The sequence below is a fragment of the Molossus molossus genome, unplaced genomic scaffold (assembly GCF_014108415.1).
Source record: "Molossus molossus isolate mMolMol1 unplaced genomic scaffold, mMolMol1.p scaffold_m16_p_3, whole genome shotgun sequence".
Classification (NCBI taxonomy): Eukaryota; Metazoa; Chordata; class Mammalia; order Chiroptera; family Molossidae; genus Molossus; species Molossus molossus.
The window spans coordinates 120,011,292-120,038,934 of NW_023425366.1; the positions used below are offsets into that span (position 1 = coordinate 120,011,292).

At 55.0% G+C, this 27,643-nt stretch overlaps 1 protein-coding gene across 5 annotated transcripts in view; it reads right to left on the reverse strand.

Annotated features, from left to right (window-relative positions):
* TSC2 (TSC complex subunit 2) overlaps window positions 1-27,643 on the reverse strand; it is a 39,362-nt gene that overhangs the window by 428 nt on the left and 11,291 nt on the right. Inside the window, exons 10-40 of one of the 5 annotated variants that reach the window (XM_036279912.1) lie at window positions 27,296-27,422; window positions 26,050-26,193; window positions 25,045-25,182; window positions 24,091-24,194; window positions 23,523-23,604; window positions 21,986-22,141; window positions 21,195-21,311; window positions 20,160-20,282; window positions 19,187-19,293; window positions 18,833-18,983; window positions 17,414-17,536; window positions 16,788-16,922; window positions 14,565-14,754; window positions 13,569-13,662; window positions 13,303-13,405; window positions 12,895-12,989; window positions 11,593-11,721; window positions 10,034-10,195; window positions 9,628-9,780; window positions 9,375-9,487; window positions 8,665-8,877; window positions 7,239-7,442; window positions 5,142-5,275; window positions 4,092-4,585; window positions 3,772-3,847; window positions 3,462-3,548; window positions 2,232-2,418; window positions 1,771-1,910; window positions 440-518; window positions 277-368; window positions 92-190 (exon numbers count right to left, since the gene is read on the reverse strand). In XM_036279912.1, the coding sequence (XP_036135805.1) occupies window positions 92-190; window positions 277-368; window positions 440-518; window positions 1,771-1,910; window positions 2,232-2,418; window positions 3,462-3,548; window positions 3,772-3,847; window positions 4,092-4,585; window positions 5,142-5,275; window positions 7,239-7,442; window positions 8,665-8,877; window positions 9,375-9,487; window positions 9,628-9,780; window positions 10,034-10,195; window positions 11,593-11,721; window positions 12,895-12,989; window positions 13,303-13,405; window positions 13,569-13,662; window positions 14,565-14,754; window positions 16,788-16,922; window positions 17,414-17,536; window positions 18,833-18,983; window positions 19,187-19,293; window positions 20,160-20,282; window positions 21,195-21,311; window positions 21,986-22,141; window positions 23,523-23,604; window positions 24,091-24,194; window positions 25,045-25,182; window positions 26,050-26,193; window positions 27,296-27,422 (4,351 nt within the window). Of the gene's footprint in view, window positions 1-91; window positions 191-276; window positions 369-439; window positions 519-1,770; window positions 1,911-2,231; window positions 2,419-3,461; window positions 3,549-3,771; window positions 3,848-4,091; window positions 4,586-5,141; window positions 5,276-7,238; window positions 7,443-8,664; window positions 8,878-9,374; window positions 9,488-9,627; window positions 9,781-10,033; window positions 10,199-11,592; window positions 11,722-12,894; window positions 12,990-13,302; window positions 13,406-13,568; window positions 13,663-14,564; window positions 14,755-16,787; window positions 16,923-17,413; window positions 17,537-18,832; window positions 18,984-19,186; window positions 19,294-20,159; window positions 20,283-21,194; window positions 21,312-21,985; window positions 22,142-23,522; window positions 23,605-24,090; window positions 24,195-25,044; window positions 25,183-26,049; window positions 26,194-27,295; window positions 27,423-27,643 lie in introns of all 5 variants that reach the window. The other 4 variants (XM_036279913.1, XM_036279911.1, XM_036279915.1 and 1 more) reach the window with 4 other exon arrangements.

Genomic DNA, 27,643 nt, shown 5'->3' on the forward strand with positions numbered 1-27,643 from the left:
TCCCAGGTGGATACTGGCACCCACCCTGGCCAGCCACCATTGTCTCCAGGGGAGCTTCTACACCCAGGTGCCCATGGCCCATCCTCCCTACCCGGTGGCGGAGCCGCTTGATGTGACGGAGCCTGGCGATCCACTTGGAGGGATAGATATCAGTAGGGTTGGAGCGGCTGTGGTGCACCTGTGAGGCCATCTGGGGCAGGGTGGGCAGAGCAGTTAGTCCTCTATGGGTGGCACCTATGGCCCGTCCCACCTGTCCAGGATGCCGCCTCTGCTCACATTTGCATGCAGGGCCATCTGGCGTGCCACAAAGGGCAAGTTTCGGTCAGACACAATCTTGGCCACACTGGTATCCACAAGGCCCTCCATGTCTAGGGAAACATAGTGCTCACATGGCGCTCAGAACCCCAAGGGCCTCCCCCCCGCAAACCCTAGGCCTCACCTTTCCTGCACTGCAGTGACACCAAGTTGCACTCATAGTCCAGGGGGGTGATAATCACGTGGACAAAGTTGAACTGGCCCTGCCCAGACAAAAGCAGGGTTACCCCAACATCCAAGGCTACTTTCAGCCACTTCGTGAGGGCAGCAGCTCATTGGTATGATGCTCACTAATGGCACAAGCGTGCATATCAACTACTGTCTACACACTTCCTCCTATCCGGGCTGGGACTGCCATCATATCTCCCCTCAACTGCCTTACATTCTAAACCCCAACCTCTCCACACCTGGATCCCCACATATAAATTTGCCAGTTTCTAAGTTCAGTCATGACCTCCAATAGAGCCCTGACCCCACCCCCACCCCAACATATATACATACTACACACTGCCTGGGGTACCTGCTGCCACCCAGCTGACAATGCCTCATTGTCAACTGAAAGCAGCATGTGTAGCTCTGCAGGCTCCCAGCCCCGGCTCAGATGCCCTCCACATTCTCTGAGTCCCAAGAGTCTCTTCAGTCTGCAGTGCACCCAAGCAACACTGCACCCGAGCGCCTCACCTCAAGGAGCAGCTTCACCACCCATGCCTCGGATCCCTGGTTTCCCAGCTTTGCAGCAAAGGAGAACAAACCAGCTTCCCCACAGGTACCCCTGCCCTCCACTGGGTTGTCTGCCCAACAGCCTGGGGGGCCTATGTTCAGTAACCTCCAAAGCTTCCCATTGCACTTAGAATAAATCTGAACCCCTCTGAGCGCCAGCACTTCAGATACTTGGGCTCCACTGGGCTCCCCACCCTACTTGGGCCTTGCAGCTGTCTTCCACATTTCCACTCTGACAAGTTGCCAGAACTGAACACATCTCCTCCCCACAAGGACCCTAAGCCCAAGTGTCCTTGTCTAGAAAAGGGGAGGGAATACTACAGCCTATCCCCACCCCCCACTGCTCTGCAGAAACGTGGAGGTACCGGGGAGTCCTGGCCAGTTTGGCTCAGCAGTCAGAGTGTTGGCCTGCAGACTGACGGAGGTACCGGGGAAAAAGTGTTCACAACTTTATGAACACACTAAGCACCTGCTACATGCTATGCACCCTGCTAAGCACATGTGTGCATTCAGTTATTCCTTGCGAAACCACAGCAACAGGTGCCACAGGCTCCATGAAGAAACAGGGCTGTCATTAGGGGGCACTAAGCAAGTCAGTACTCCTCCTTGTGACCCCAATGGCGCTCATTGCCTCCATTCAACATGCACCAGAGGACACTTCTGCAGACGTGGCCTCCCGCCAGGGTGCCCAAGGGCCCAGACCCATGCCCACCCACCCTGAAGCCCCTTGCTCACTTTGATGGTACCCAGCTTGAAGTCTTCACCAGAGTCATTGTAGACGATGGACACGAAGTCATTGCCCAGGTGGCGCTTCTTGTCACAGCGGTGCTTGTCCACATCCTTGGTGGGCATCAGGGTGGCAATGTGGAAGACAGCTGTGAGGCAGAACGGGGCCGAGCTGAATGGGCCCAGCACTGTCCAGGCAGGGTGCTGGCAAGGGGACAGCAGGCCCTCTGTGCCTCTCGCCAGGAGCAGAGGCTCTGGGCACCTGTAGGAGCCATGTCTCTGGTGCCTGGCCAGCAGCACTTGGCTCCTCTCCCTGAAGGCAGAACTTCTGGAAGCAGAGCTGCCAGCCCAACTGCTGCCTCCTTGCTCAGGCTGGTGACCTCAGGCCCTTGGACAACTCCACTGCTCCCCTGAGGACAGGCCAATAGGAATGAGGTTGGGGAGGACACATGCTACAGGAGGGCTCAAACCTTGCATGATATCATCATGCCAGCAGTAGGTGAATTGGCCGTCCTCGCCGCACACGTCCAGGCCACCCAGGTACACCTTATCTGGCTGGCAGTCCTTGAGCTCGATGAGCTTGCCCAGGCCTGTGAGGAACTCTGTGTACCTGTAGGAGCCATGCTCGTTGGACAGGATGGCGAGCTCACTGTTGCTCTGTAGGGGGAGAGAAGCATGGTGGCACCTCTCCCAAGCCACGCCTCCATCCATACTCAGCCCCTCCCTGGGCATGGCTCCCAAGAGCCTTGAAGGCTTGTTGCTGCTAGAGACCAGCGAGTGGCTGGTGGTGGGGTGACTGGTGTGGCTTGGCAAAGAGCCCCACCTCTGTTATCAACCCCAACTCAGTGCAAGGTAACTTCATTCCAACAGTTGCCCAGGTGACATCCTTGAGTTTCTGTTTCTCTCATAATTAGCCTGTCAGCAAATATGGTCACCTCAATCTTCAAAGTGCAGCCAGAACCCTCGCATTCCTCAGCACCCCACGGCCTACCACTCAGACCTGCCCCTCTTTACTTGGACTGTCACCACCCTACTTCCACCAGTTTTCCACACGGCAGCCAGAGGGATGCTTTTGAGACTTTGGGTGACTCATAGCAAACCCTTGACTCAAAACCATCCAAGGCCCTCCCACCTCACTGGGAACAGAAATGCAGCCTTATAGCAGCCCATGAGGATGTCACTGACTGGCCCCCCCATTACTTCCCCACCTGCACCCCCACCCTGTGCCTAGTGCTCACTCAGTGCCAACCCTCGATCACACAAGTTGTGCAGCTCCTCAGGTTCTTTGCACGAGCTGTTCCTACACAGGATGCTTACACTTACACACACACGCGCACAACCTGCACGCATACTCATTTCCCTCACATCTCTGCTCAGTGTCACCTCCTTTGGATCACTGATGAGAACAGCATCCTGCTCACACCCACAGTCTCCTGGGACTTGCCACCTTCCCCTCCACAGTCCTTAGCACTCTCTGGTGTACCACATGCTTACATATTGACCTGCCATTCTCACTCCTGTGTCCTGGCACCAGAATAGTACCTGGCATGGAGCTCAAAAACCACTTGATGCCCTAGCAGCATATGCAGTTAAGAGCTCTGTGGAGGATGAAGGCCCATACCCCAACCCCCACCTCAAACAGGAAGGCCACCCAGCTCTGCCCTGGCACTTAGGCCAGCCCAACATCTCAGCAGCCTCACCTGGCCTTCTCCCACGTACAGAACGGCAATCTTGTGTGTGTCATATGATGGGATCTGGTCAAGGAGCTGCACTGATCGCTCGAAAGACTGTAGCCACAGAGTCCTGCCTGAGTCCAGGGCAGTGGCTGTCCCCTGCCACCAGCCCTGCCTGGCCAGCCAGATGCCCTCCCCACCCATGGTGGATTACCACAGGCTGCCACAGGGAGCTGAGGTTGTAGCCCTCTGCAAGCCCGGGCTATGGCCACCACTACCCAGAGCTGGGCACCCACTGTGCCCTGCCCGCCCTGAAGGGGAGAAAAGGCATGCCCACCTCATTGGGCAAAAGGATCGGCTTGTTGGACTCGTCACCAAAGAAAGGCGAATGGTAGAGCTGTAGGAACACAAAGCTGCAGAGGGAGAGATGATGAGGGCTGAGCTTGGCACTGTAGGTCCTAGACTGAGGTCGTGGCCAATGCAATCACAGCACACACACAGCCTGCACCCCATCGCCAAAGGACTGCCCTCTCCTGTGGCCCCCAACTGCCCCAGGACAGAGGTTATGCAGACCTACACCCCACCCTTGTCTGCCCAGGGAAACTTAGATTACCACAGGAAATGTCCAGAAGCTCCAGCCCAGAGGGTGAGGCTCACCTGGGGTTGATACCTGGCACCTTCTCAGCATTGGAGGCTCCAGCTCTGCCTTTGAAGGAGTCCCTCTCTGCCCTCTTGCCCCTGCGTGATGGGGCTGAATCAGAGATGGTATAGCCTCGGGGCCGCAGGCCACTGGGGGAGCGGGGACAGCTGGAAGGCACGGAACCCTCAGCGTGGGGGTGGCCCCAGCTTGCTTCGCCTGGGGCTGACCAGGCAGTGCCTTCCCCATCTAGGGTCCCTGACTGTGACCGGGCCTTTGCCTCAGGGCTCAGCCGGCCAACATCAGCCTTGTTCCCAGGGTCCCCGAGGATGTCCTGCAGGGTCTGCAGTTCAGGTGAGGAGCTGGACTTGCTCAGGGGCTGCGAGGGCTGGAATGAGAGGTCCACAGAGGGCCGGGCTGCCTCGGAGGAGATAGCCCGCTCGATGGGGATCCCCCCAGCAGACAGCTCCTCTGCGCGGAACGACTTCTCTTCTTGGCTAGAGGTTGAAGATGACTGGAAAGAACATATCCCAAGAGAATTTCATCACTACTGAGCCCACCTGAGGTTTACCAGGAGGCAGTGAGGCCCCACATGTCCTCCAGCGCAGGGCCACAGAGCCACCCAGCACCAAGCGGATGGTCCCAACCCTTCCAAGACAGCAACGGCCTGTGTCCCATGCTGAAAAGAGGAGCCAAGAGCCCCACAAACCAAAGGATGCCATCGGTGAGGAGTTATCCCTAGATGGAGTTCTCAGAAATCCACTGTCTAAGAAAAAGGGACTGGGAGTGGGGGCCAGCCATTCTCAGATGAGACAGAGTGGGTAAGACTCACCCAAGTTCAGAACCACAAAGCCGGGAATGGAGGATCCCTGCCATCTGCCTGCCTGAGACCCTACCCTTTCCTTGGCCCAGCCCCACCTTCCCTCTCAGTCTCTGCCTCAGTCTCATCCCTCTTCCCACATCCACTGGCTCAGGTTGAGATCTAAAAGCAAGCCTGGCCCCTCAGGCCCAGATGGAGAGTACCCACAGGGCCCCTCAGGTCAGCGGCTCTGCTGCCCAGTTGTACTCACCCTGCTGTAAGAAGCTTCAGCGTGCCGACAGCGCCTGTCTGTGCCTAGTGTTGCCTCAAAGTCCTCCAACTCTGGGGGCTCCACCAGCAAGTTAGCCTCACCTGGACTTCCCTCCTCCAGAACCACAGCAGAGTCTGGGAGGACACACAAAGGGCTGCTGGGTTCTGGCCGGGCCTAGGGAGCTCACGTGACCTCAAAGGTACCAGTCTTTCCCCCACGAAAGGGCACAGCTTCCCTCAGCAGAACCTGACCCAAGGCCCTCCTTACCTGTGACTCTAAGCCAGCCCCGCCCACTGAGCCAGCTGGAGTGGGTGTGAGCCGTCACAGGACGACTCCTACAAGGGCTCCTGGGAGTCACCTGGCTCCTCTCATCCCCACCCACCCGGCCAGGTATCCACAGAAGCCACCTCTGCTCCTACAGCAAGGCAAGTAGGCAAGGCAGATGAACCTCAAGAGGAAGGAACAACACCTGAGAGAGCCTCTGCTCAGGAGGAGCAGCTGGATCAGCCCAGGAACTGGGGGAAGAGGCCTGAACTCCTCCCTGCCTGGACGGAGGAGAGACAGATGCGGGAGAAGTCCTGTGCAGACACTGGGGAGCCTGTTCTAGGAAGCAGAGGCTTGCCTTCTAAGTCCATGCCAAACCCAAAGCCAGGTATGCTCAGGAGGCATGACACCCCAAAGCATTTCCTGTGCCAGTGTCAGGAGCAGGGTGAGAAGCCACTGAGAGTTAGTGCAGCCCAAGACCACTCACAAACAGCCCTGCACACGCACAGTCCATTAGCTACCTACGAGTCCATCTGCACACTGCCCTTTCCTAACTGGTTCCTGCCTACACATGGGGATCCAGGCAGACCAGAACACTGCCTAGGTCAAACCCTCCGTGCCAGGGCCTGGAGGCAACAGGCCAGAGGCCAGTCTGCAGGGCCCTCAGCCAGCCCATGACTAAAGGCAAACACAGCCCAATTTGTGAGTTCACAAAGCCAATCAGACCACCAGAGGCCAGGGCAAGGTCAGCCTGGCTGAACCCCAGGGCCAGGCTCACCCCCAATAAGCTGTCCCCTGTCAGGACCTGTGGCTCAGATGCCCAGTGTCACTTCATCAGGCCTGAAAGGGAATTCCCACTCAGCCTGGGAATAAAGCTCAGCCACAATGACATGAGGCAGAGGGGTTTCTGCCAGCAAAGCAAAGACATTCTGTATAGATGTCTTCATGCAAATCAAGGCTCCGCTCCCAGAGGGTAAAATGAGGCTGACAGGATCATGGAGGGATGAGCAGATGAGGGACAGTAAAAACAGCACCTATGAGGCACAGTAGGATTCTGCAGCAATCACTGCTTTCTAAGGAGACACACAAATATCTGCCCAGGAAATGCTCCTGTGCAGCTCTCCTTGGCAACTGGACTGGCACAGGGAGGAGAGACAGTGCAAGGGAAGTCAGCAGAGAGACTAGGCACAAGGTGAGCAGAAAGGACAGGTACCACAATCCTGCACAGACCTAGCACCTGGAGAGAGGGAAGGGCCAGTGAGATCCAGGCAGGCAGGTGGGCAGGGTGTACATGGGGTCTCAGCTCTCCAAGCTGCCTGAGTGGACTCTGGGTAGGGGAGTGCATCCCTCCTCCTCAGGAACAGAGCTCAGACTCTGAGCCCTGTCTGTGGCCAGAGAGTAGCTTAGAAGGATGGCCCCAGCCCAGTCTGGCAGGGGCATTAGAGCTCACAGGCAGGCTCAGGCTCTGCTTGGCACATCCAAACCTACACCCCAGCAAAAGTAGGGCCACCCCTGTAACCCCACTGGGCACCTCGAAGAGGGTGCAAGGCACTCTTCATACATCCATGCCCATATCCATCCTGTGAGAAGGACTAGCTGAGGGGACATCAAGCCTGCCCCTCTACCAGTACCCAGTCTCCAAAGGGTCCCTTCTGCTGAAGCAGGCCCTGGGTAGGGAGCGCAGGCATCCTCCCACAGGCCAGCCTCCTTGCAATGCCTGAGGCTGGCAGTACCAAGAAAGATTCGGAAACCCCATGGGCAGGTCCCCACCGGGCAGTGGACCACACCACCATCAGACGGTACATACCAGGTGGGAGGTGGGCCAGTGCTCACCTGTGTTAGAACGTGGGGGTGGGGGGGGCCTGGCTGAGCTGGCTGCCGGAACTGACAGTGACTTATACAGGGCTGTGTCGCGGCGCTCCTTGAAGCGCTCAGCAGCCATGAGGGCATTGGACAGCTCCTGTAGCGGCATGTTGTTGATGTCCGAGGAAAAGGGGCTGAGAGGGTTCTCCAAGCTCATCAGCCAGCTGGTGTTTCCTGGGGAAGGCAGGCAGCACCCCTCAGGCTGCAGGCCCCATGCGTCCAACCAGCCACCCCCTCACCCCCGGCCCTCCCTTGGCAGCCCCTGGTGCATCGTTCTCAAGGGCATGCACCCAGGGCCTTCAAGGTTCTTCATACTCAAAGCAGGGGAAGGGGAAAGACCAGGCCCTGTGCAAGGCATGCCCCTAACTTTGCCCTGATGCTCCCACCTCCAGGATCCCCAGGCCCCAAGGTCAGAGCAACCATGTCTAGAGGTCACCCTCCTCAATGATGAGCAATCCTCTGCCCCAGGTCAGTTCCTGCACCCAGCTTCGGAGTCTTTGGGGTTCTGTCTTTCTCCCCACAAGGTCCAAGGCCTACACTTGGACTAGACCTTCCTTACTGAGTATCCTCACATCCCAAGTGTCTCACCTGACCCCGACCTACCTCCTCCTGCTCCACCTGGCCCTTCTCACCTGGTCTCCCGCCTCGATTGCCCACTTCCATCCGGAACCAGGGGGACTGGGCTCAAACACTAGTGAGGAGCCTCTCCTAGCCCCCATCTTCAGGGCCTTGTGGCCTCCACAGGGCCCAGCACCCCACCCCTCTCACCACTTGGTCACCATTCGGCCCATACCACAACTGAGGTGCCTCCTGAACTCTGGGCCTTGGCTTCTAAGTCCTTCCTATAGCCCCAAATATCTGTTATGGGCTGACTGTCTTCCTAAAAATCACATTGAAGTATTAACCCCCAGGATCTCAGAATGAGGCCTCATTTGGAGATGACGTCTTTAAATTAAGGTAAAATGAGGTCATATTGGTGGGCCCTATCCAATCTGACTGGTGTCCTTGTAAGGAAAGGAGATATGGACACAATCACACACAGAGCGACGTCGATGTGGGAACATGGGGAAAAGATGACCATCTATCTACAAGCCAAGGCCTCAGGAGGAACCAGCCCCGCAGACATCCTGCTATGACTCCAGGACTGGGAGGGAACACCTGTTACATAAGCCACCCCATCTATGGTACTTTGTTATGGAACCTGAGCAGCCTGTTATGTTCCCACTTAGCTACCTGCATCTCCCCCGCTGTTCAACTCCGAAGACTTAAAAGTCACCTCCCAAATGCTCCTGTGGCCCATCCTGCCAGCTGCTCACCCCTGTGTGTCCCCCTTGTGGATAGACTACATGGTAACAGAGATCCAGGCTGGCTGAACACAGGGCTACCCCCTTAGTACCTGTTGGCCTCCGGACCAAGATCTCTGCCCAGCCCTGGGTCAGCAGGGGAACATAGGCTGCCAGGTTCGTCTTCTTCTGCGCTGGGAGCTGGGTGTTAGCTGAGGTCTTCTCAGGCTTGCTGACTGGCGCAGTCTGTGGGCCTGGGAAAGTGGGACCGCCTGGGAAGTAGGAGGCTGGAGTGTCCAGGGCACCAATGCGAAGGCCATGGCCCCCTGAGGGGGATGAGGGCAGAAGGGTTGGTGACCAACTCCTGCCCACTGCAAAGCCACCGGCACAGACCTGGCTGTTCCACACAAGGCCCATGTGGCCAAGCTCAACCCTCCCTGGGCATGGCCCTATGGCATTGGCTTCAGTGGACCCAGAGCCACAGAAAGGGGCCCCAGCACCTGCACCACTGTCAGACTATGGCTTATCCAGCTACATCTGAGAACAGCTCCAGGGATAAGCTAAGCTGAGGGCCAGGGCTGCTAAGGGCTCACAGAAAACACTGGTCATGAGAACAGACCCTCAGCAGCAAGGGATCCTTGTGCCACAACTATGTATAGGTACACCCCCTCCCCCATCCATGATGAGGGCTCAGAGACAGCATTGCAGTTGTTCGGGAACTGGGCCAGGCCTGAAGCCAACATCTTGTCCCCTGGCTCACTGAGACCGTCCTGAGCACAGGGATCTAGAAAGACATCTGTGAGGGTGTGGGGTGGAGGCTCACCAGACATGGAGCGAACCCGGTCCCGGGCCCCGAGGCACACCTGCTGCCCAGCCTGGGACTCCAGCTTGGCTGGCGCCTCCTTTGTCTGTTTCATGTGCATGCTGAGGTCAGAGCTAGAGACAGGAGGGTCCATGTAGAGCATGACCAGAGTGCCTCATGGGCTCTAGGCCAGCACAGCACTGTCCCATGCAAGCCTGGGCTAAGGACAGCCACTGTCAAGGCTGAGCAGGCAAGGGGCGGAAGGTACAGTCACCTCAACTCTGGGCTGCTCTCCAGTTCTCCTGAGTCCAGGCCCAGCAGAGACCGGGTTCCAGTCCCCACGCTGGTTGTCACGGTGATAAGCTTGTTCCCCACCAGCCAGGTTTTGGTCCTACCGCCAGCCAGGAGAAACTCTCCGACAGGAGACCTGAAAGTACAGGAGCGTGGGACCCGCTACTGGACACCTCACGCAGTGGAAGCTCTGGATGGACATCCTGGCTTCCAAAGATCACCTGAGCAGAGGACGGGCAGCCTGACGTGCAGAGCTGCCCTGCCCAGGCTGACCTGTAGGAAGGAGCCCCACAGGCCACACCTGCTGGCATTGCTCTCACCAAGTACAGTCACAGAAAAAAAGGTGGCCCTATGCCCACCCTGCCCCAACCCTGGAGCCTAGCCCACACCTCTTAGGGACTGCTGTGAAGTTGGAGAACACGTATCTGGCCATCATATCCAGACATGTTTCTGTGAGCTCCAAGTGGAGATTTTTCAAGTTGTCATCAGCCTGGGCCATCGAGTTCTCATCTGCAGACCCCAAGCTGGCACTTGTGAGCGATGTCTGGATCCTGCTGGAGGGAGGGACCGTGGCAAGGTCAGGGAACGAGGCAGGCTGAAGTATCTGCCACCGGGGACCAGAGATGGAGGCATGCATGTGCTGAGAGGGCCAAGCTCAGAAAGATCCTGCCAGTGCATGTGGCCACTTGAGCCACAGCTTGGCAAAGAGTGAACACGTCATCCCAGAGAGAGGAAGCGTAGGAGCTCATGGGAGAGGCCCAGGCCCACTCCTGGGAGCAGAGGCTTAGGAGGCAGGAGAGACAGGATGTCCCCTCAGCAAAGCATAGGAGAGTTAGGCGATGGCTTCGTGGCAGAGCAGTTTAGTCACACAGAGATGGCGAGGCCATGGGATGCACGCACGAAGATTGCATTCTGCCCACAGGGCCATCTCCCAGTGAGGACAGGGAGGGTCTGGGCTTCGTGTGTGGCTCTTCACCCTCAAACTCAGGTCACCTGCGCTCCACATGCACCCCAGTGACCAGAGGAGGGGCTTATGCAGGTTTAATTCTGATAACAAATTCCACAGACCCTTTGCCATATTTTGTTCATGATAAAGAATTTGCTGGAAAAAACCTAAGAGGGAGCCTCACTGACCACCCCTTCCCCCCAGCCAAATCCTACTCCGTGGAGGCCAGCTGGAGCCCAAGCCAGCAAGGAGGCGGTCTCCGAGCAGCAGAATGCTGAGGTCTGAAGGGGCTTCCAAATGAGGAGACAGGTATCCTCTGCTCAGTGCAGCCTGGCCTGGTCGGCATGAAGCAGTGACCCCCGAGAGCCCACACCTGCACCCTGACACAGCAGGGAGGAGTGAACAAGACTTCACCGCTCAAAAGTCCAGGCCTCCCCTGCCCCCCTCCCAGGTTGACCTCTACCCCTACTGCCCTACAAAAACGCCCCCATTCCCTTTCAGCTACCACAGAAAGCAGACCTTTTCCAGAAGAAAGCTCAAGAAGAAAGTCTACTAGAGAGGATATGAAAAGCCAAACCCTGGAGAGTGTGTTCCCACCCAACCTGCTTTAATTTGCAAAAGCCCCTGACCACTAGGGATAGGCCTGCAGGAGGTGGCCACTGGACACTTTCTCAGAGCAGCCACCCTACTTCTGGCTTCTAGGTTGGCCTGAGGATGCTGTGTAGATGGCCCGTGCTTGTTTGAGGCTTGGGAACAGAATGCAACCTTCCCACCCCTCACTGCCAGGCTCCCTGGACCAAAGACCGGGCTCAGCAGGGCAGGCCCCTGTGGCCGAGGGCTGCCACTCGGGTTCTCTTCCTGCTCCAGCCAAGAGGGCATGAGCAGGCAACAAAGTCATGCAAGCAGCCCCATGCACCGCCACCCGGGTGCTCCCGCCTGGCAGTGCCACTTCATGGGCCAAGCTCCAGGGTCTGAGCCCCCCCACCCAACAAAGCCCACTACCTGCGGACCACATGTTCAGACACACTGATGCTGCGGCACCGGAAGGCATCGGCTGCAGAGCTCTCCTTGAATTCTTTGACGGGTGGAGAGTTATTCAAGCCTTGTTTGGGGGGTCTGGCTATCCTCAAACTACCAGGTGAGGAAGGAAGGCCCAAGCCCCAAGGAGCCCAGCTCCCAGGAGGGGAGAGCAAGCCATTGGAGGGATGAGGAGGAAAGGTCACAGGCCACAGGGTCAGGATGGAGAGCCCGTGGGTGAGATGAACAAAAAACCATGCCAGAAGCCAGTTAGCAGGGGGAAGAAACAGAAAACAAAAATGCATGAAAATACATCTTGTAAACATGACAGAAAAAGGTTTCACGCATGATACCAAAACAAAGAACACTAGTGCAAACTAAATGTGTGTGGATCTCACTGCACGGCAGATTCCAGCTGTGCTCAGGTGTCCTGCGCACCCTGAGGAAGGCCAGCACCGCAGCTCGGGGACTAGAAGAGCTGAGGTCCTAAAGGTAACTGTTCAAAGAGGCCAGTTCTTAACTAGTGCCCCCGCCACCAGAGGCTTGAGAGAACAGCTTGTAACTTTAGGTCACACTGACCTCGTCATTCTGGAAAATGCCGTATTCCCTCTTAGGGAGAGCCAAAAAAGCTTAGGCAGGAAGGTGGGGGACAGGAAGTGGGTAGCTGTTCAAATGAAATGCAAACAAGAACACAAGGCCTAGCACAGCTCTTTGTCAGGTTTGGCAGAAGCGGCTGTGATGGTAGAGAAGAACATGTCTCCTAATTAGCCAGGGGCTGGGAAGTGAGCTCTGGAGAAGGGGCACCCTGGCCCAAGGCTAGGCTGAACACAGGGCCCTGGGTCCCCAGGGGAGGGTGCTGGAGCCCTGGGGCTCCACCCCATCTAGGCCAGGTGTTTGGCTTCTCAGGAGTCACAGCTGCCCTAATGCAACTTTGGGTTTTCAGTAGAGTCAGACCCAAACACAGACACCCTACAGCTGACACGTCAATCCCCAACTCAGCACCTCCTGCACTGGCCACAACCCAGCACGCAGTCCCCATGATGCTGCAGACCACGGTGGCCAGCTTGGTAGAGCTCTGGGCTCTCCAACTGAATGTGGAGCACTAGAGGCCTTTATAGGCCCTGCCCTGCCTCAACAACCCTCAGCCACACGTCCCATTTCCATTCACTGGCCTGGGGGTAGCCGGTCAGCCCCAGGCCCTGCATGCACCATGCTGGTCACAGGTCACAGCTCACAGACCTGCCCTGCCCCACCCAGACACCAGGCATGCCCATGACAGGCCCATACCTCTTGGGCCTCTCGTTGAGACTGGTACTCCGTGCTCTGAAGCTGTCCTTCTCAGGGGTATCGTCAAAAGACCGGAGGACGTTGGAGCGCAGGCCCTGGCAGAGCAGAGTAGACCTGGCGGTTGGGGGAACTGGCCTCTGAGGTACCCACATGCTTCTTCCCTGGGCACTGATCAGCCACACCCAGGTATGCTGCCAGCCTGGGACAAGCTGCAAGTCTAGGACAGAGGCAGCAGCTTCTGCCCCCATGCTCACAAGTGTGTTCCAGTGGGCCAGGCTCAGTAGAGCAAGCTCCTGGGTATTGCAAGCATAGTACCAAATGATGCCCGTCCTCTCTCCCCACCTATCACTCTGCTCCAGCCATGGACAGCCAATGACAAAGCCAGTCCCAGCTCTAACACTGGCTTACCTTAGTGATAAAAGGAACAAAGTCTTTCCGGAAGGGCAGGCGGCACCTAATGAACCACATAGCTATGACATGATGGGCCAGGCACACAATGTACTGATTGAACCTGTGAGAAGAAAAGGGAAGTGCAGGAGCTCCATCCTGGCACCTGAGGGAAATGCTCCAGGAGCTGGAAGCATAGACAGATTCTAGAGCACAGAGGTCAACGTGGCTTTCTGCTTCAAGAGGCCTCTGAGCTCACCTCCCAAGGCACACACGCCAGCACTTACTTGGAAGGGTTGGTATATGGCAGGGAGATGGCAAACACGCTTGCGTACTGCTCTGCTGCAAAATTCCTGTAGAGATGAGGCAGCCTGGCTAGAGCTGCAAAACAGGAGATAGCCAGTAAGAGAGTCCAGGCTAGCCCAGCAAAGATAGGCCCAAGCTGCAACAGGAGCTGATGTCACCAGGGTCCTGTGTTGTTTCTGAAAGCCAATGCAGCCACTCTACCCAAGAGGGCTGCAAAGGAATAAAGGTCACAGCCCACCCAAACATGACCTTCCACTGACCCTTGGTCCTGGCCCTCTATTCAAAGGGCTGGTAAACTATGGTGCCCTAGGCCAAATCTGGCCAGTTGACTGCATTTGTATGACCTATGAGCTAAGAATCATTTTTACATTTTTAAATGGTTGTAAACAAAATGAATGTGCAACAGAGGCCATATATGGCCCTCTGCTGAAGTGTTGGCCCTGCTTGGCTCCTGCTGTCCACACACCTAAGGGCCTGCTGAGGGCCAAACACACACTTAGGATACTGGGAATGAAAGGGTGAACAAGGCACCTTGAGCTCTTGGAAGTCACAGTCTGAGAGGTGAGTCAGCAAGTCCCTTCAAGCTGTGGTGTGTGCTTTGAGGGGACAAAGAGGAAGTGGTGAGAGCCAGGCTGACTGCAGGGACCAATGACAAGTAACAGAAGGCTTCTGTATAATTCAAACTGACACTGAGGGGAAGAAAGGAGCCAGCCACTCAAAGGCCAGGAAGGAGGAAAACATTCAAGGCACAAGGGCAGAAGGCACGAAGGCCCTGAGGCAGCGGAGGGTGGCATGTCCTAGGTTCCCAAGGGGACGGTGCATCTACATGCAGCCACAGAGAGGTTAGGAGATGAGGTCAGAGAAGTCAGCATAGTCTATTTCAGGCAGGGCAGAGCACAGCCCCGAACTCAAGGGTCTACCCCACATTCACACACACACGTGCACACACTTACACACACGGAGGTACAGAAACTTACTTGACAGGAACTCGAGAAGTGGAATGGCCATACTGGCTGTGGCAGAGATGTGTGTGAGCTTCACAACCAGGATGGGCAGAGCTTTGATCATGATGTCAGGCATCTCCACACTGCAGATGGCCAGGGCCACCACACACTGGCTGGCGCAACGAAAGATGAGGCCTTGCTCCAGGCAGTACACCATCTCCCGCTATGGGCAGCACAGATGCCTCAGACCCAGCCCGGTACAGGCAAGCCCTCCACACCCGTGCCTGACAGCTGTTTTGGTAAGCCAGGGCACTGTCTACCCTCACCCCAGAGGTCAAGGCTTAAGAAAGTTAAGTATCTTATCCCAGGTCTCTGAGCATCTAAGTGGCAGAGCCACCAGCAGCTGACCCCACCCAAGCTGACTGGATATTAGGGCCACTCCGGTCAGGTGATTTCTGACACCTCCCCACCAGCCAATACCTTGGAGCCAGGACATGCTGGGCCCATCACCCTCTTGGTTCTGGGACCCCAACAGGTTGGCCTTAGTGAGCAAGGGGAAGCTCTGCCAGACACAAGATTGCTAGGCCCACATGGACCGTGGGCAGGGTCCTCCATGAAAACAGCAAGGCTGTGCCCGTAGGAGATCAGTGCTAAGTCCAGGCTTGGGCCACAGCCTTAGGGCAGACCACCTGGTGGTTCGAGGCCCCATGAATGCTTTTCATTTCCTGCAGCCACCCCACAGAAATGTTTTGGGCCTAAAGGGTTCTCAAGGAACCTTCAGCTCAGCATGGTATCCCCTTTGGGGATACCAGGAGGAAACCGGATGGAAAATTAAGTGTGAATTCTCAACAGTGCTGTGATCAGGAGCACCGGCTCAGGGCTCAGAAAGCTGAGTCTGAGTGTAGGCCCCTCTCCTTACTGACCATGACCTTGAGCATGCTACCTGACCTATGGCAGAGTGACAAAGAAAGGTGTTAGGAATTTCTTTTTTTATCCTCACCCAAGGACATTTTTGCATTTATTTTCAGATACAGCAGGAGGCAGAGAGGGAGGAAGAGAGAGAGAGAAACATCGATGTGAAAGGAACACATTGATTGGTTGCCTCCTGCACAACCCCAACCAGGGCCGGGGACAAACTGCAACTGAGGTACGTGCCCTTAGCGGGAACCGAACCCGGGTCTCTCTGGACCATGGGCCAATGCTCTAACCACTGAGCCAAACCAGCCAGGGCATAAATTTATTTATTTATTTATTTTTTTTTTTATCCTCACCCGAGGATATTTTTCCATTTTTTTGTACAGATAGAGTGGGAGGGAGAGAGAGGAAGGGAGAGAGAGTGAGAAACATCGACGTGAAGGGACACATCGAGTGGCTGCCACCCGCACGACCAACCAGGGCCGGGGACAAACTACAACCGAAGTACGTGCCCTTAGTGGGAACCGAACCCGGGTCTCTCCGGACCGCAGGTCGACACTCTAACCGCTGAGCCAAACTGGCCAGGGCTATTTTTTTTATGTATTTAAAAAAAATCCTTAACCAAGGATATGTTTTATTGTAGAGAAGGAGGAAAGGAAAGGAAGAAAGAGAAACATCAATCGGTTGCCTCTTGTCCATGCCCTGAACAACAGGGGATTGAACTCATAAGCTGGGAATGTGCCCTGACCAGGAATCGAACCCTCCACCTTTCGGCGTATGGGATGACACTCCAACCAAACTACACTGGCCGGGGCAGGTGTCAAGAATTTAAATGAGATAGTACATGTAAGGACTCAGCGCAGGCCTCACTAATAGCAGCCAAGAACAAGAAAACAAGCATTGCTCTTTGTGCCTGCTGTACCCGATGACAGCTATGGAGGTAGATGGAAGTCGGGGGGCCCTTGGCCCAGCCACAGTGCCTCTCAAAACAGGGCCAGCTCTGCCAAGAGGCTTGGCCACCTGTCCTAAAGCTGTAGCAAGGACAAGTTAGGCAATATTCATCAAAAAGACGTTGCGGTGTGTGTTGGCGGGGGCAATCAAGCACTGCATTAAGTGCACACCCCCCAGAGGAGTGCTCAGGAATGCCAGTGGATTCAGATGTCTGTAGTTCCAGGCTGAGTCAGGTGGCAAGGGTCCAGTGGGCACATGGGAAGCAAAGTCAGGCCCCTCACTCTGGCCTAGCAGCTATAATAGGTTAGAAGAAAAATCTTGAGCCCATTTGGCTAAAGCAAAAATCCTGAGGACCAGGACACAAAGCTGGACTGTCACTCCCATCTGTACCTGTCTAGCTTTGTCCAAGTAGTTATGGTAAGAGATCAATGCTGTCAGCACGGGAACCACGGCCAGATGTAGGTCAGTTCTGGAGAACCCTTCTGGGGTGCCTCGAAGCCGCTCGAGAGTCTTAGGACCTGAAAGCTAACAACCAAGGGCCAGATGTCAAGCCCTGCCTGGTGGCTAGGTCAACTGTCGGGTGGCCAGAGGGTGCAAGGCCCCTGTGAACATAAGCCTAGAGGGAGGATAGGTCGAGAGTCCAGGGGCCTTCCTACTTCCTTCTCTGGCCAAAGGTCTGCCTTTTCAAAGGGGAAGAGTGGCCATCCTGACGCTAGGGAGAGAAAGGAGATGTGATTGATGTGCCTGTCACAGGGGCACCAGTGAGGAAGAGAAATCACACTCAGTATCTTGAGTTCCAGCTCTACACTGGGGACCTCTGATTTTCTGCTCCATAAGCTGGGACAGGGAGCACGGGTCCTGGAGGCATGATCTGCACTCTACACAGAATTCAAATCTCAGAAGGAAATGCTGTCTCGTGTTTCACCATGCCTCCCAGGGCCTTGAAGCCTTTGGGAGAGGGAAGAACTAAGCTGCAGTACTGCTAAGAATGAATGACACAGGAAGCAGCATGTTACCATGGAGCACAGAGCAGAAGATAGCTGGTCGACACTGCAGGGAGAAGTGAAAATGAGGACCTTGTAACGCAATGACTCAGGCAGCTTGCTGAGCACAAGCTTCAACACCTTCCAGTCAGTCTCCTGCAAGAAGAAGGGTCAGTAAGGGGGAGGTCTGCACCCTGGAGAGGGGAGGTGGAGTTTCCAGGTTTGAAGCTCTATTTGGAGCCAGACAACTGGGTGTGGACCCTCCTCTTCTGTTCTCCACACTCCTGGGCTAGGTAGGGAGGGCTAGGTAGAGCTGGATAGGGCAACAGCTGCCCTTCCCTTTGCCAGGCTGAGTGGGAGGCCCAGGGCAGAGCTGACACAGCCTCTCTTTTTAGCTGTTTCTGGGACTTCCACATACCAGGCTCCATCCTCCCCATTCGCCCAGCTGGAACCCCGGGAAGGCCTGCCTGCTGCACTGAACCTAAAGGGCCCTCACTGATGCCCACTCAGAGCATGAGGAGGAGGTTCAGAAGGAAAAAGCTATCACACCAGCTGAAAGGGAGCAGCAGCAAGCATCCCTGTCCAATCCACGAGCCCAGGTAACTGTTATAGGACTGAAGTCAACCCAGGGCCACAACAGTCGTGGCACCACCACACTGAGTTGGTGGCCCTCCCAACCTCCATTAGCAGTGACCACTGTCCATGAGCTACACCAACAGCCACAAGTTCTGAAAGATCCCATCTGTGATATGGACACCTTGAGATTCACAGGAAATCTCTGACAGTCCCCTTTAGTGCCAATGTCAGGTACCCCAGGGAACCTGGCCCTTCTTCCTGCTGTGGCCCTCAGGAGCTCCCCTAGCTCATTACGGGCTGTCCTGCCCCACCCCACCAGGGCACACTGCTGACCACTTATCCTTTCTTGCTGGTTGCTGTCAGAAAACAGGCCTAAACTCTTCTGCCTCCCCTTCTCCACCCAGCTACATCTCCGTTAACAAAACTGCACCTGCCCTACTTCCAAGCTTTGCTTACTCCTACTACTGGAACCTTCCCTTTCAAGACTGACCTTACTTTCCCCTCCAAGTGTCACCAACCAGATGTGACTGCATCCCCTTATAGTCCCACAGAGCCCGTCTGTGCTTCCTTCTGAGGCCAACCCTGCTCCATGATTCCACTTATTTATCTATACACCTTAGTCTTGTGCCAAAACCATCTCCTGGAGGTAGGAATGTCTCCTCAGCTCCACACCCAGCTCCATGTGATGCTCTGCACAAAGCAGGTGTTCACACATAGCTACAGAACTGCTGTGGAATCTTAGCTAACACCTGAAAACTAGCAACGAACTCCCTAAGATCAGTAATACAGGGAAAGGAACTGGACGTGCCCTCTGGGCAGCACCAGTCATTGCTCAGTCTGCCTAACGCAGCTCAAGGGACCAGCCAGCCACCTCACCTGCTTCAAACACTGTAGCAGGACACGAAAGACCAGGGAGTAGGGCAGAGAGCCAAGCCGTACAGCAGGGCCTGCAGAAGCTGGGCCAGATAGCCCAGTGGGAGGTGACAAGGGGCCACTGGACTTCTTCTCAGAGCCTCTTTCTATCTCCCTGCGGAAGGAAGTGGGAAAAGCACTGAGGCTGGAGCCCCTGATCCATAGGGTAAGAAGACCCACTGTGTCTCTCAGACACAGGACAATCCTTGGGGTGAAGAGCAATTAGCTCCACCCACCTGCCCCATAACCCCAACACCATGAAACCAGGGTAAACAGGACTGACAGTGGCAGCAAGGAAAGATGTCAGCCCACACGTACATGTAGTCACAGAGGCAGTAGGGGCTAAACCGCACAACCCCATCCTTGGTGGGCAGGCCAAGGCGATGCAGTGAGTCAGCCCGGAGCAGCAGCAAGAAGTCAAAGGCCTGCAGGGAACAGAAAGCATCACCCATAGAGTAGAAATACACCTGACCTGTGCCCCCAGACTCACATGTCTCTCACGGAAAGGCTGCTTCCACTAATAGCAAACACACCCCAACTTCTCCACACAGACAGTGCCAGGTAGTGAGGTGCAGCAATCATGGCTTCTCCCTTGGATCCTAAGGGCTCCATGACAGTCCCAAGGCAGCTAGCAATGCAATGGCCTCTCACACCACAGGCCCCGCCCTCAGGACAAAGGAAAGGGATGCCTGGCATGCTGGCTAGGCAGCACTGCATGGCCCAGCCCCACGTACCAGAGAGCAGACCTTTGCTGTCAATTCCTCCAATGAATGGTTACTTAACTGGGCTGCCCCATCAGGGAGATGCTCTGGGAAGGGCCAGGGCTTCTGTCCCAGTGACCTCAGCTCAGCCTGATGCCCGTTGCACAGTGGAAGCTCAAGGCAGTTTGTCCTACCCAGCCCTGCACTACCCACAGCCCACACCCTCTGCTATAGGTTGTTGACAGATTCTGAAGCACCAGGAGTGGAACACATGCCACCCTGTAAATTGGTGTGACACCCTTTCTCTGCCCCCCACCTCAGGCCACCATGTGACTCTGACTGACATGCCACAGAGGTTTGCAGGCTACAGGCAAAGAGAAGGGCAGCAGGTGCTACAGCTGGTACTAAAGGAGGAAAGAGTCTATGGAGAGCCCCCACCAGGGACATTTGCCACCAAGTCTCCTGTTGAGGTCACTGCACCACCAAGACTGAGGCAGCTGCTGGGCACCCCAAGGGAATCTACCTCAGGCCAGCCCTGAGGTGTGGATGGGCTCCACCACAGCCACTGACCTCCAGCAGGCTCACCATACCTGTAGCCGGATACTGCTGGCAATGGGCAGGGTGTAGCTGTGCTTGTAATGGAGCTGGATGTGGCTGACAAGCATCTCGTACACACGCGTAGCATGGCTGGCAGGCAAAGCATACAGCTTGGTCTACAGAGAAAGTATGGTGTTTACCAGGAGGGCAGGAGGCCACGATGCAACCAGGGAGCTAACACCTTGGTACCCAGGAGAAAGGAACCAGGACAAGCTTTAGTGGTAACTGGGTAGCATCTAGCATCATTTAAAATGCACAAACCCTTTAAACCACCAGCTCCTCTCCTGGGCTTTGCCTCACAGATACCCCTACACGCAGGCCCTCGGTAATAGCAAGAAATCAGAGATGGCCTTGTGTCCCTATCATCCACAGGGAAACAGTTACTAAATCAAGAAATCCATCCAGTAGAGCACCATGCAGCCCTGTGTGAGACAAGACCTTGTGGGGTGAAAGCACACTCTTGACACCACACAGCAGAGGAGGATAAACCAGGGCAGGACAAGACGTAGTATGCTCCGTGAGAGATACAGGATGTCTTCCGAAGTGATAGAGACACTCTAAAATTGTCTGTAGTGATGGCTACACAATTCTGTGAATATACTGAAAACCACCGAATCATACACTTAAATGAGTTGTATGGCATATGAATTACATCTCAATAAAGCTGTTAATAAAAGCAAACAACCGCCCTGGCCGGTTTGGCTCAGCGGTTGGAGCGTCGGCCTGCGGACCAGAGAGTCCCAGGTTCGGTTCCCGCTAGGGGCATGTACAAAAAAAGAAAAAGCAAACAACCTTGGGGCCAAACAGATGGCAGCCCTTCCTTCCTCAGGTACTGGGAGAGCTGAGGTGGCTCTGCAAAGTACGGCTCTGACCAGGCCGAATTGATGCCCTACGATGCTGTGACAGGATCACACCCAGGCTGTCCTCTTCAACCCCCATGGAGTGCCCAGTTCTCCAGGAGATGTGTCCCTAAAGACCAGCACTCCAAAAGACGCAGCACACCCACTCCCAGAAGAGTGGAGACCCACCTGAAGGATGACCAGGAGCCCTAGGACAGCAGTCTTCACATCCTCCAAGGAGGCAGAGTATGCCGCCATGTCTCTTTCCTCCAGCTCTGGGGGTGGAGAAAGGGAGCGGGCGATGACCTTTGGAGAAAAGATCTGTACTTAAATCCCGGATCCAGGCTCCCAGAGTCAGCACCCATCAGATTCAGTACATTCCACCAGCAGATACTTTCTCCTTTATTTCTCAAAAGGAGAGATGCACTTTATGCACCAGAGGGACCATTTAGACACTGTGATATGTTTCAAAATTAAAAGGAAAGGATGCTGGCTGTGTAGGAAGACAATGGGCCAAGCCCCACCACAGCCCAACGTGGAACACCACCCCAGTCATTTCCCAGGACTCCGGGCAGGAGGACACTGCTGAGCAGCAGCAAGCCCAGCCGGATCTTCAGACACCGCCCATCACTGCTGACTGCCAGTCATTCTGCAGAGAATGGGGATGTAGTCTAGAGCAGTGGTTCTCAACCTTCCTAATGCCACAACCCTTTAATACAGTTCCTCATGTTGTGGTGACCCCCAACCATAAAACTGTTTTCGTTGCTACTTCATAACTGTAATTTTCCTACTGTTATGAATCGCCATCAGAAATATGTTTTCCGATGGTCTTAGGCGACACCTGTGAAAGGGTCATTCGACCCCCTAGCGACCCACAAGTTGAGAACCACTGGTCTGGAGGATGCTGCTGCATGCAGGGTTTTGTCCCAAAGAGGAAGGGCCTTCTGACAGCCCAGGCACTGAGCCCCGGCAGCTCTCACTTTCTCGATGATGTCCATCAGGCTGTTGAAGTGGTGGGTATGGCAGCCTTCCGCCAGGTCCACCAGCAATTGGGTGGCCAACTTCCGGACCTGGTGGTCTCTGTCTTCAGGAATGTGGGAGAGCTGTGAGATGACCACTGTGTTGATCAGCTCCTCCTGCAGCAAGCACAGTGGAATAGGGGAGCCGTCTGCAACAGAGGCTGGAAAGCAGCTAAGGCACCACTCGAAATGGAAAACCCATGGCAGGGATGTGTCAGCGCCTGAGAGGCCAGGGACCCTTCCAGGGTGCTATGCCTGACCCCTCGGTTCAGGAGAATGGCAATAGCTACACGATGGCCCAGGCACAGGCACACAGGCTTAGACATGATGCAACAGTGAATATCCCACTTATTCTTTGTCACCGAACATTACAATTGAGAATAAGCTGCCCTGGCCGGTTTTGCTCAGTGGTTAGAGCGTTGGCCTGCGGTCCAGAGAGACCCGGGTTCGGTTCCCGCTAAGGGCATGAACTTCGGTTGCAGTTGGTCCCCCGGCCCTGGTTGGGTCGTGCAGGTGGCAGTCACTCGATGTGTCCCTTTCACATCGATGTTTCTCTCTCTCTCTCTTTCTCCCTCCCTCCTTCCCTCCCACTCTATCTGAATAAAAAAGTGGAAAAATGTCCTCAGGTAAGGATTGAAAGAAAAGAAGCTTACACGGAAGGCCCTGTGTGTGTGCACCTGGGGGTAGCAAGACATTGTCCCTTACATCAGAGTCCACTTTAATGGGACAGTATGACGAGAGCTTTGGCAGAGTCAGGGCAAGACTGACCCTGGTGTGAGGGACCTGGTTGCCCAGAGTGGCTTCGAGAAGAGGCAGCACTAAGCTGGACTCTGAAGGAGAGTGAAATGCCAAGAGACAGAGCCTCAGGGAAAGGGAAGGGTGAGAGGGTAGGAGGAAAAAGGCAGGTCCCAGGACCACTGGGAATGCCAGGAGGAGTGCTGAAAAGCAAGGGAAAACACAGAGCCCGAAGTGCATCTCCTGGAGGAAAAAGCATGGCAGGCAAGCTCTGGCCACAAACCCAGTGAAAGATGGACTGGAGGGGAGAAACTGGCAGTAGAGACACAGGCAGGGTCTGGCATCACCCCAGCAGCTACTGGTTGGGCTGGGGTCCAGAACGCGAGTGTGATTAGAAAGACAAAAAGAAAGAAAACATCCCCATGCCAGGCTCCGTACAGTATTCTGGGTGGTAACTAGGCTGAAGCTCCCCGAGGACAGGAACTGTACCCTCCTGGCTACTCAGCCATATCTCCAAGCCCAGCAAAGGCCTGGCAGAGGATACTATGGAATACATGAATGACGGATAAGCAAACAAGAGACTAAACAGACAAAACCTATTGAGAAAACCTGCCACAGAGGAGTGGGCCAGACCCCAAGTCCCAGGCAGACCCCCCAAAGACTCTCAGTGCTCAGCAAGGACCAGCCATCCAGGACCTCTAGGGTGAGCCTCGCCCTCACCCCTGACATCCCAGGGCTCCCCTGCCAGCCATGGGACACGTACCTCATAGAACTGCCTGTTAATGAGTAGCACGAAGGACAGGACATCCAGCACCTTGATACGTACAGCACTGCGAGATTCGCTCCTGAGGGCAGAGGCATGCCTGCTGGGGCCTGGCAGGAGCACCGCTGCCAGCCTCACCCCCTGTACCTGGCTCTGCTAACACTTCACCCCAAGCTCTGAGGGCTCTCCTAGGGACCCAGACCCCAGGCCCACCAAAGGAAACCAAATCCATCACCCCTGCCCCCCCCTCCTAGCTACCCCCCCCCAGGCTAGGTAGCAAGACTGACTGACTTCGATTCTCCCTGTATGGGGCCCAGCAGACCAATAACTGGAGAAAGGGGCACAGAGCTCGACCCTCAGAGATGGCATCTTTCTATATATACAACCACTCCACAGGAAGAAGTAAGCACGGAGTCCTACAGGAAAACAACTTTCCCCTGCTCATCAAGAACCATTACTCTCAAGAGTCGGAAAGGAAAGCCCTCACTCATGGTGTCTTAGACCCCAGCCCAAGGCATAGACACAGGGTCAGGTTCCAGAACCCAAGAGGTCTCCAGAGCCTCCCTACCTGAAGAATTTCTCCATCAGTAACTGCAGGTTGTGAATCCAGCCAACCTTTGCTGGATGGATTGACTGAGCCCTGTAGCTTATTAAGTTTAAGAGGGAAGACTCCTGTCAAAAGAAAAACCTGGTGTGAATGAGCCATATTGCCTTTCCAGAGGTTTTGTTATAAATATGCCCTGTGCTGCTGGCCCACGAGAACAGTTTGCTCAGTGACAACAGCCACTTCAAGGCCTAGGTGGGGAGCCTGACCAAGACAAAGCTTTACTAGCGGCAGTGAAAATTCATTAAGAAATCCATGTAAGCATGCTCTCCCTCCCGGGAGCATGCCCACATTTTTCTCTTCTCCCTCTTCTTCCCCCACAGGCATGCACCTCCTAAACTCTAGGACCCCACAAGACTTGCCACCAGGCGGGCAATGGGCAGTGGCAGCTCATCCTGGACTAACCCTATGAACCTGTCCCCAAGGCCCCTTTTCTAACATTTCTGGAGTACCAAAGCAGCCCTGTCTAATCTCTCTCCTGTTGCTTCTTCTACCATAGGCCTTTTAAATAAACATTAAAGAAATCCACGTAAAAGCCTTGGCATCAAGCTGAGCATTTCTGGCACAAGGACTGTCTACCACCCAGAGTACAGATGTACCAAGCAACAAGTCTCCACAGTGCTGGGCGGCACCTTCCCCCGCACAGGTGGGAGGAAACTGACAGTAAGACTAGTGCTGTGCTCTGACAGACCCACACGCATTCAGTTTGCTGACACCCTGACAGACTTCCCTGCTGGAGTACAAATCCCAGGAGAGCAGAAGCCTTTATTTCAAATACACAGAAAACTCAGTTGCAGACCTACACAGCCAGGGTTCCCAGAGCTGAAGAGTCTCACCCCTCCCTACAAGCCTAAAGGAAACCACCCTCTTGCCTGAGCACCAAAGGCCCCACCAGGTTCAGGAAAGAGGTGGTCTTACAGGTCTTTGGTCGGCACATCTCTCAATGAGCTCGAAGTATCTCTCCTGTGAGCCGTGGAATTCATTCTGATCACACAGCTCTTCCACCGTGGTCAGCAGGTCATGGACAATGGCCCTGAGCTCTGGGCTCTCTAGGTTCTGAAACACAAAGGTGTAACACACAGGAGTGACTTCTGGTTTCCCTCAAGGACTCAAGACCAGATACATCCAGACACCCTTCCATGCCCTTCTGCTGGGCAGGGGGCATAACCCCCACTGTGCTGGGACACATGGGGCAACCAGGATCTTGCTGTTCATTCACTACCCACAGGGAGTCCAGGCTGAGCACAGACAGCAAGCCTCGAAGGGACCAACTCCCAGTGTTTCACACCTCAGCCAAGCTCAAGCACCTTCTGGAGGCCCCAGGGTATGGCCTCCCAGCCCGCCTCTCTGGGATGAAACACTACCTGGCCAGTAACAATGAGACATGAGAGTCCAGCCCTTCCTCCTCCTGGCCTGGCCACCTAAACACTGGTCCATTCCAGTCCCCCAGAAGACCCCACCCTGAACCCTTGCTAGACTGCAGCCCCCACATCAGCAGGTCCCCCTTCCTGCTGTGGTCAGTGTTGTCCTCCAAAATCATGGCCAGCTTTCCAGATGCTTAGGGAACTGTCTTCAGAGTCCACTTCCAGACTATAAAGATCACCTGGCATGTGACTCAATGTTGATCAATGGCAGCACTGTCCCCTTGCTCACCTACTACAGTCTTGCTCCCAATGATGGAGCAGGTTTCGAAAACCCGACCGTCTTTAGTGGGTGGTGAGTTGACACCACTGAGAACCATCAGGGAACACACCCGGCAGGCTCAGAGGGAAGATCTCATGGGAGCTGTCATTCAGGTGAGATGAGCCAGCCCCACAGATCCAGGCCCTGGCCACAGCCCTGGCCTCCCAGAGAAGGGCTCTTGGGCCTGCTTGTCTATGGTCTTGGTCCTCCCTGTGCCCACCATCTTCTTACCAGCCTCACCTGAAGCTGCTGAAGCAGGCGTTCAATAATGTTCAGCAGAATGTCCCATGTCACAGCCTGGAGCTCCCTCTTGTACTTCTTGATGAGTCTGGTTATAGAGAGGACGATCTCATAGGACACCACCTCGTTTGGACAGGTCATGGCCTGGAACACAAGGCCCAAGGAGCAGGCAATAGTCACCCACTTCTTGCTCACCCAGAGGAAGCCCCCATCACGTTCATCCTTGGAACCCAGCATAAGAGGCCTGAGAGGGCCACACTCCCCACGCACGTCTCATGGCAGCCCAGAAGTGTTTTCTAAATCAGCTCCAAAAGGCCTGACTTGGCTAAATTCCAGGGCCCTGGCTTACCAGCCTAGAGGAACCTGAAAGCTACCCTGACGCAAGCTATGAGCAAAGACCACATGCTCCACTGCTAAAGGGGTAGGGGCAGGGCAGAAAAAACAGCCCAGCAGGAGATTCTTTGCTAACCCTGTACATGACACAGCTCATCTGAGCTGTTTCCTTTGTAGTAATGGCCCAGCTCACTGGGATGCTGTGATAATTACATGAGAAACAGACACAGGAAGTACTCCAACCACCACCAGGCACCATGGAAACAGAAGCCCTAACACTGGCCTCAATTCTAGAGCAAGAATGAAATTACCAAATGAAATCATCACCAGCTAGTGTTGCCATCCCTGGGGGAATCTTGAGCAGTTCTAATGCTAATTCTCAAGATATGAAATTCTGCCCTGGCCAGTTTGGCTCAGCGGTTAGAGCGTCAGCCTACGGTCCAGAGAGACCCGGGTTCGGTTCCTGCTAAGGGCACGTACCTCGGTTGCAGTTTGTCCCCGGCCCTGGTTGGGTGGTGCAGAAGGCAGCCACTCGATGTGTCCCTTTCATGTTGATGTTTCTCTCTCTCTCTCTCTCTCCCTCCCACTCTATCTGAACAAAAAATGGAAAAAATGTCCTCAGGTGAGGATAAATAAATAAAAGTTTCTTCATGCTTCTTTGAAATCCATCTCCCCCTCCACCCCTCTAAAAAAAAAGAAGATATGAAATTCTTAAGATATAATACTTGCTTGAGAATAAAACCTTCAAATGGCCCTAAACCTCATCTGCAGTTGCAAGGCAAGTGACTGGAAATATCCCCGCAGCCTCTGTAGCAGAACCTATCTCGTGGGCCTGTTCTGGTCCGGCAGGAAAGCCTAACTGAGGTCACCTCTCTGGCTCTAACCAACTACTGTGGCACCAAAAATGAGTTACCTCATAAAACGATGGCAACACAGATGTCGGGGAGTTCTTGAGAGAATAGAGTCGGTGGGCTCCCCAGAGAGCCATGCCAACAAAGAACACAGCTCCTCTCAGCAGCGGGGCATCTTCCATGTAGGCTCTGAAAATGTGCCCCAGAAAGACGAGATGTGAGCAGAGCCCAGGGCCAGCGTCTGCCCGCTGCAGGGCCCAAGGATAGGCCCGGGGTGGGCCTGGGCTCCTCAAATCTCCCCCAGAGGTTCCTGCACTTGTGGGGCAGAAGCAAAGCTGGGAGAGGAGCACTGATCAAGGAACAGAGAGGCCAGGGCCAGTAGCAACCGTTTGATTCATTCTTGCATTCAC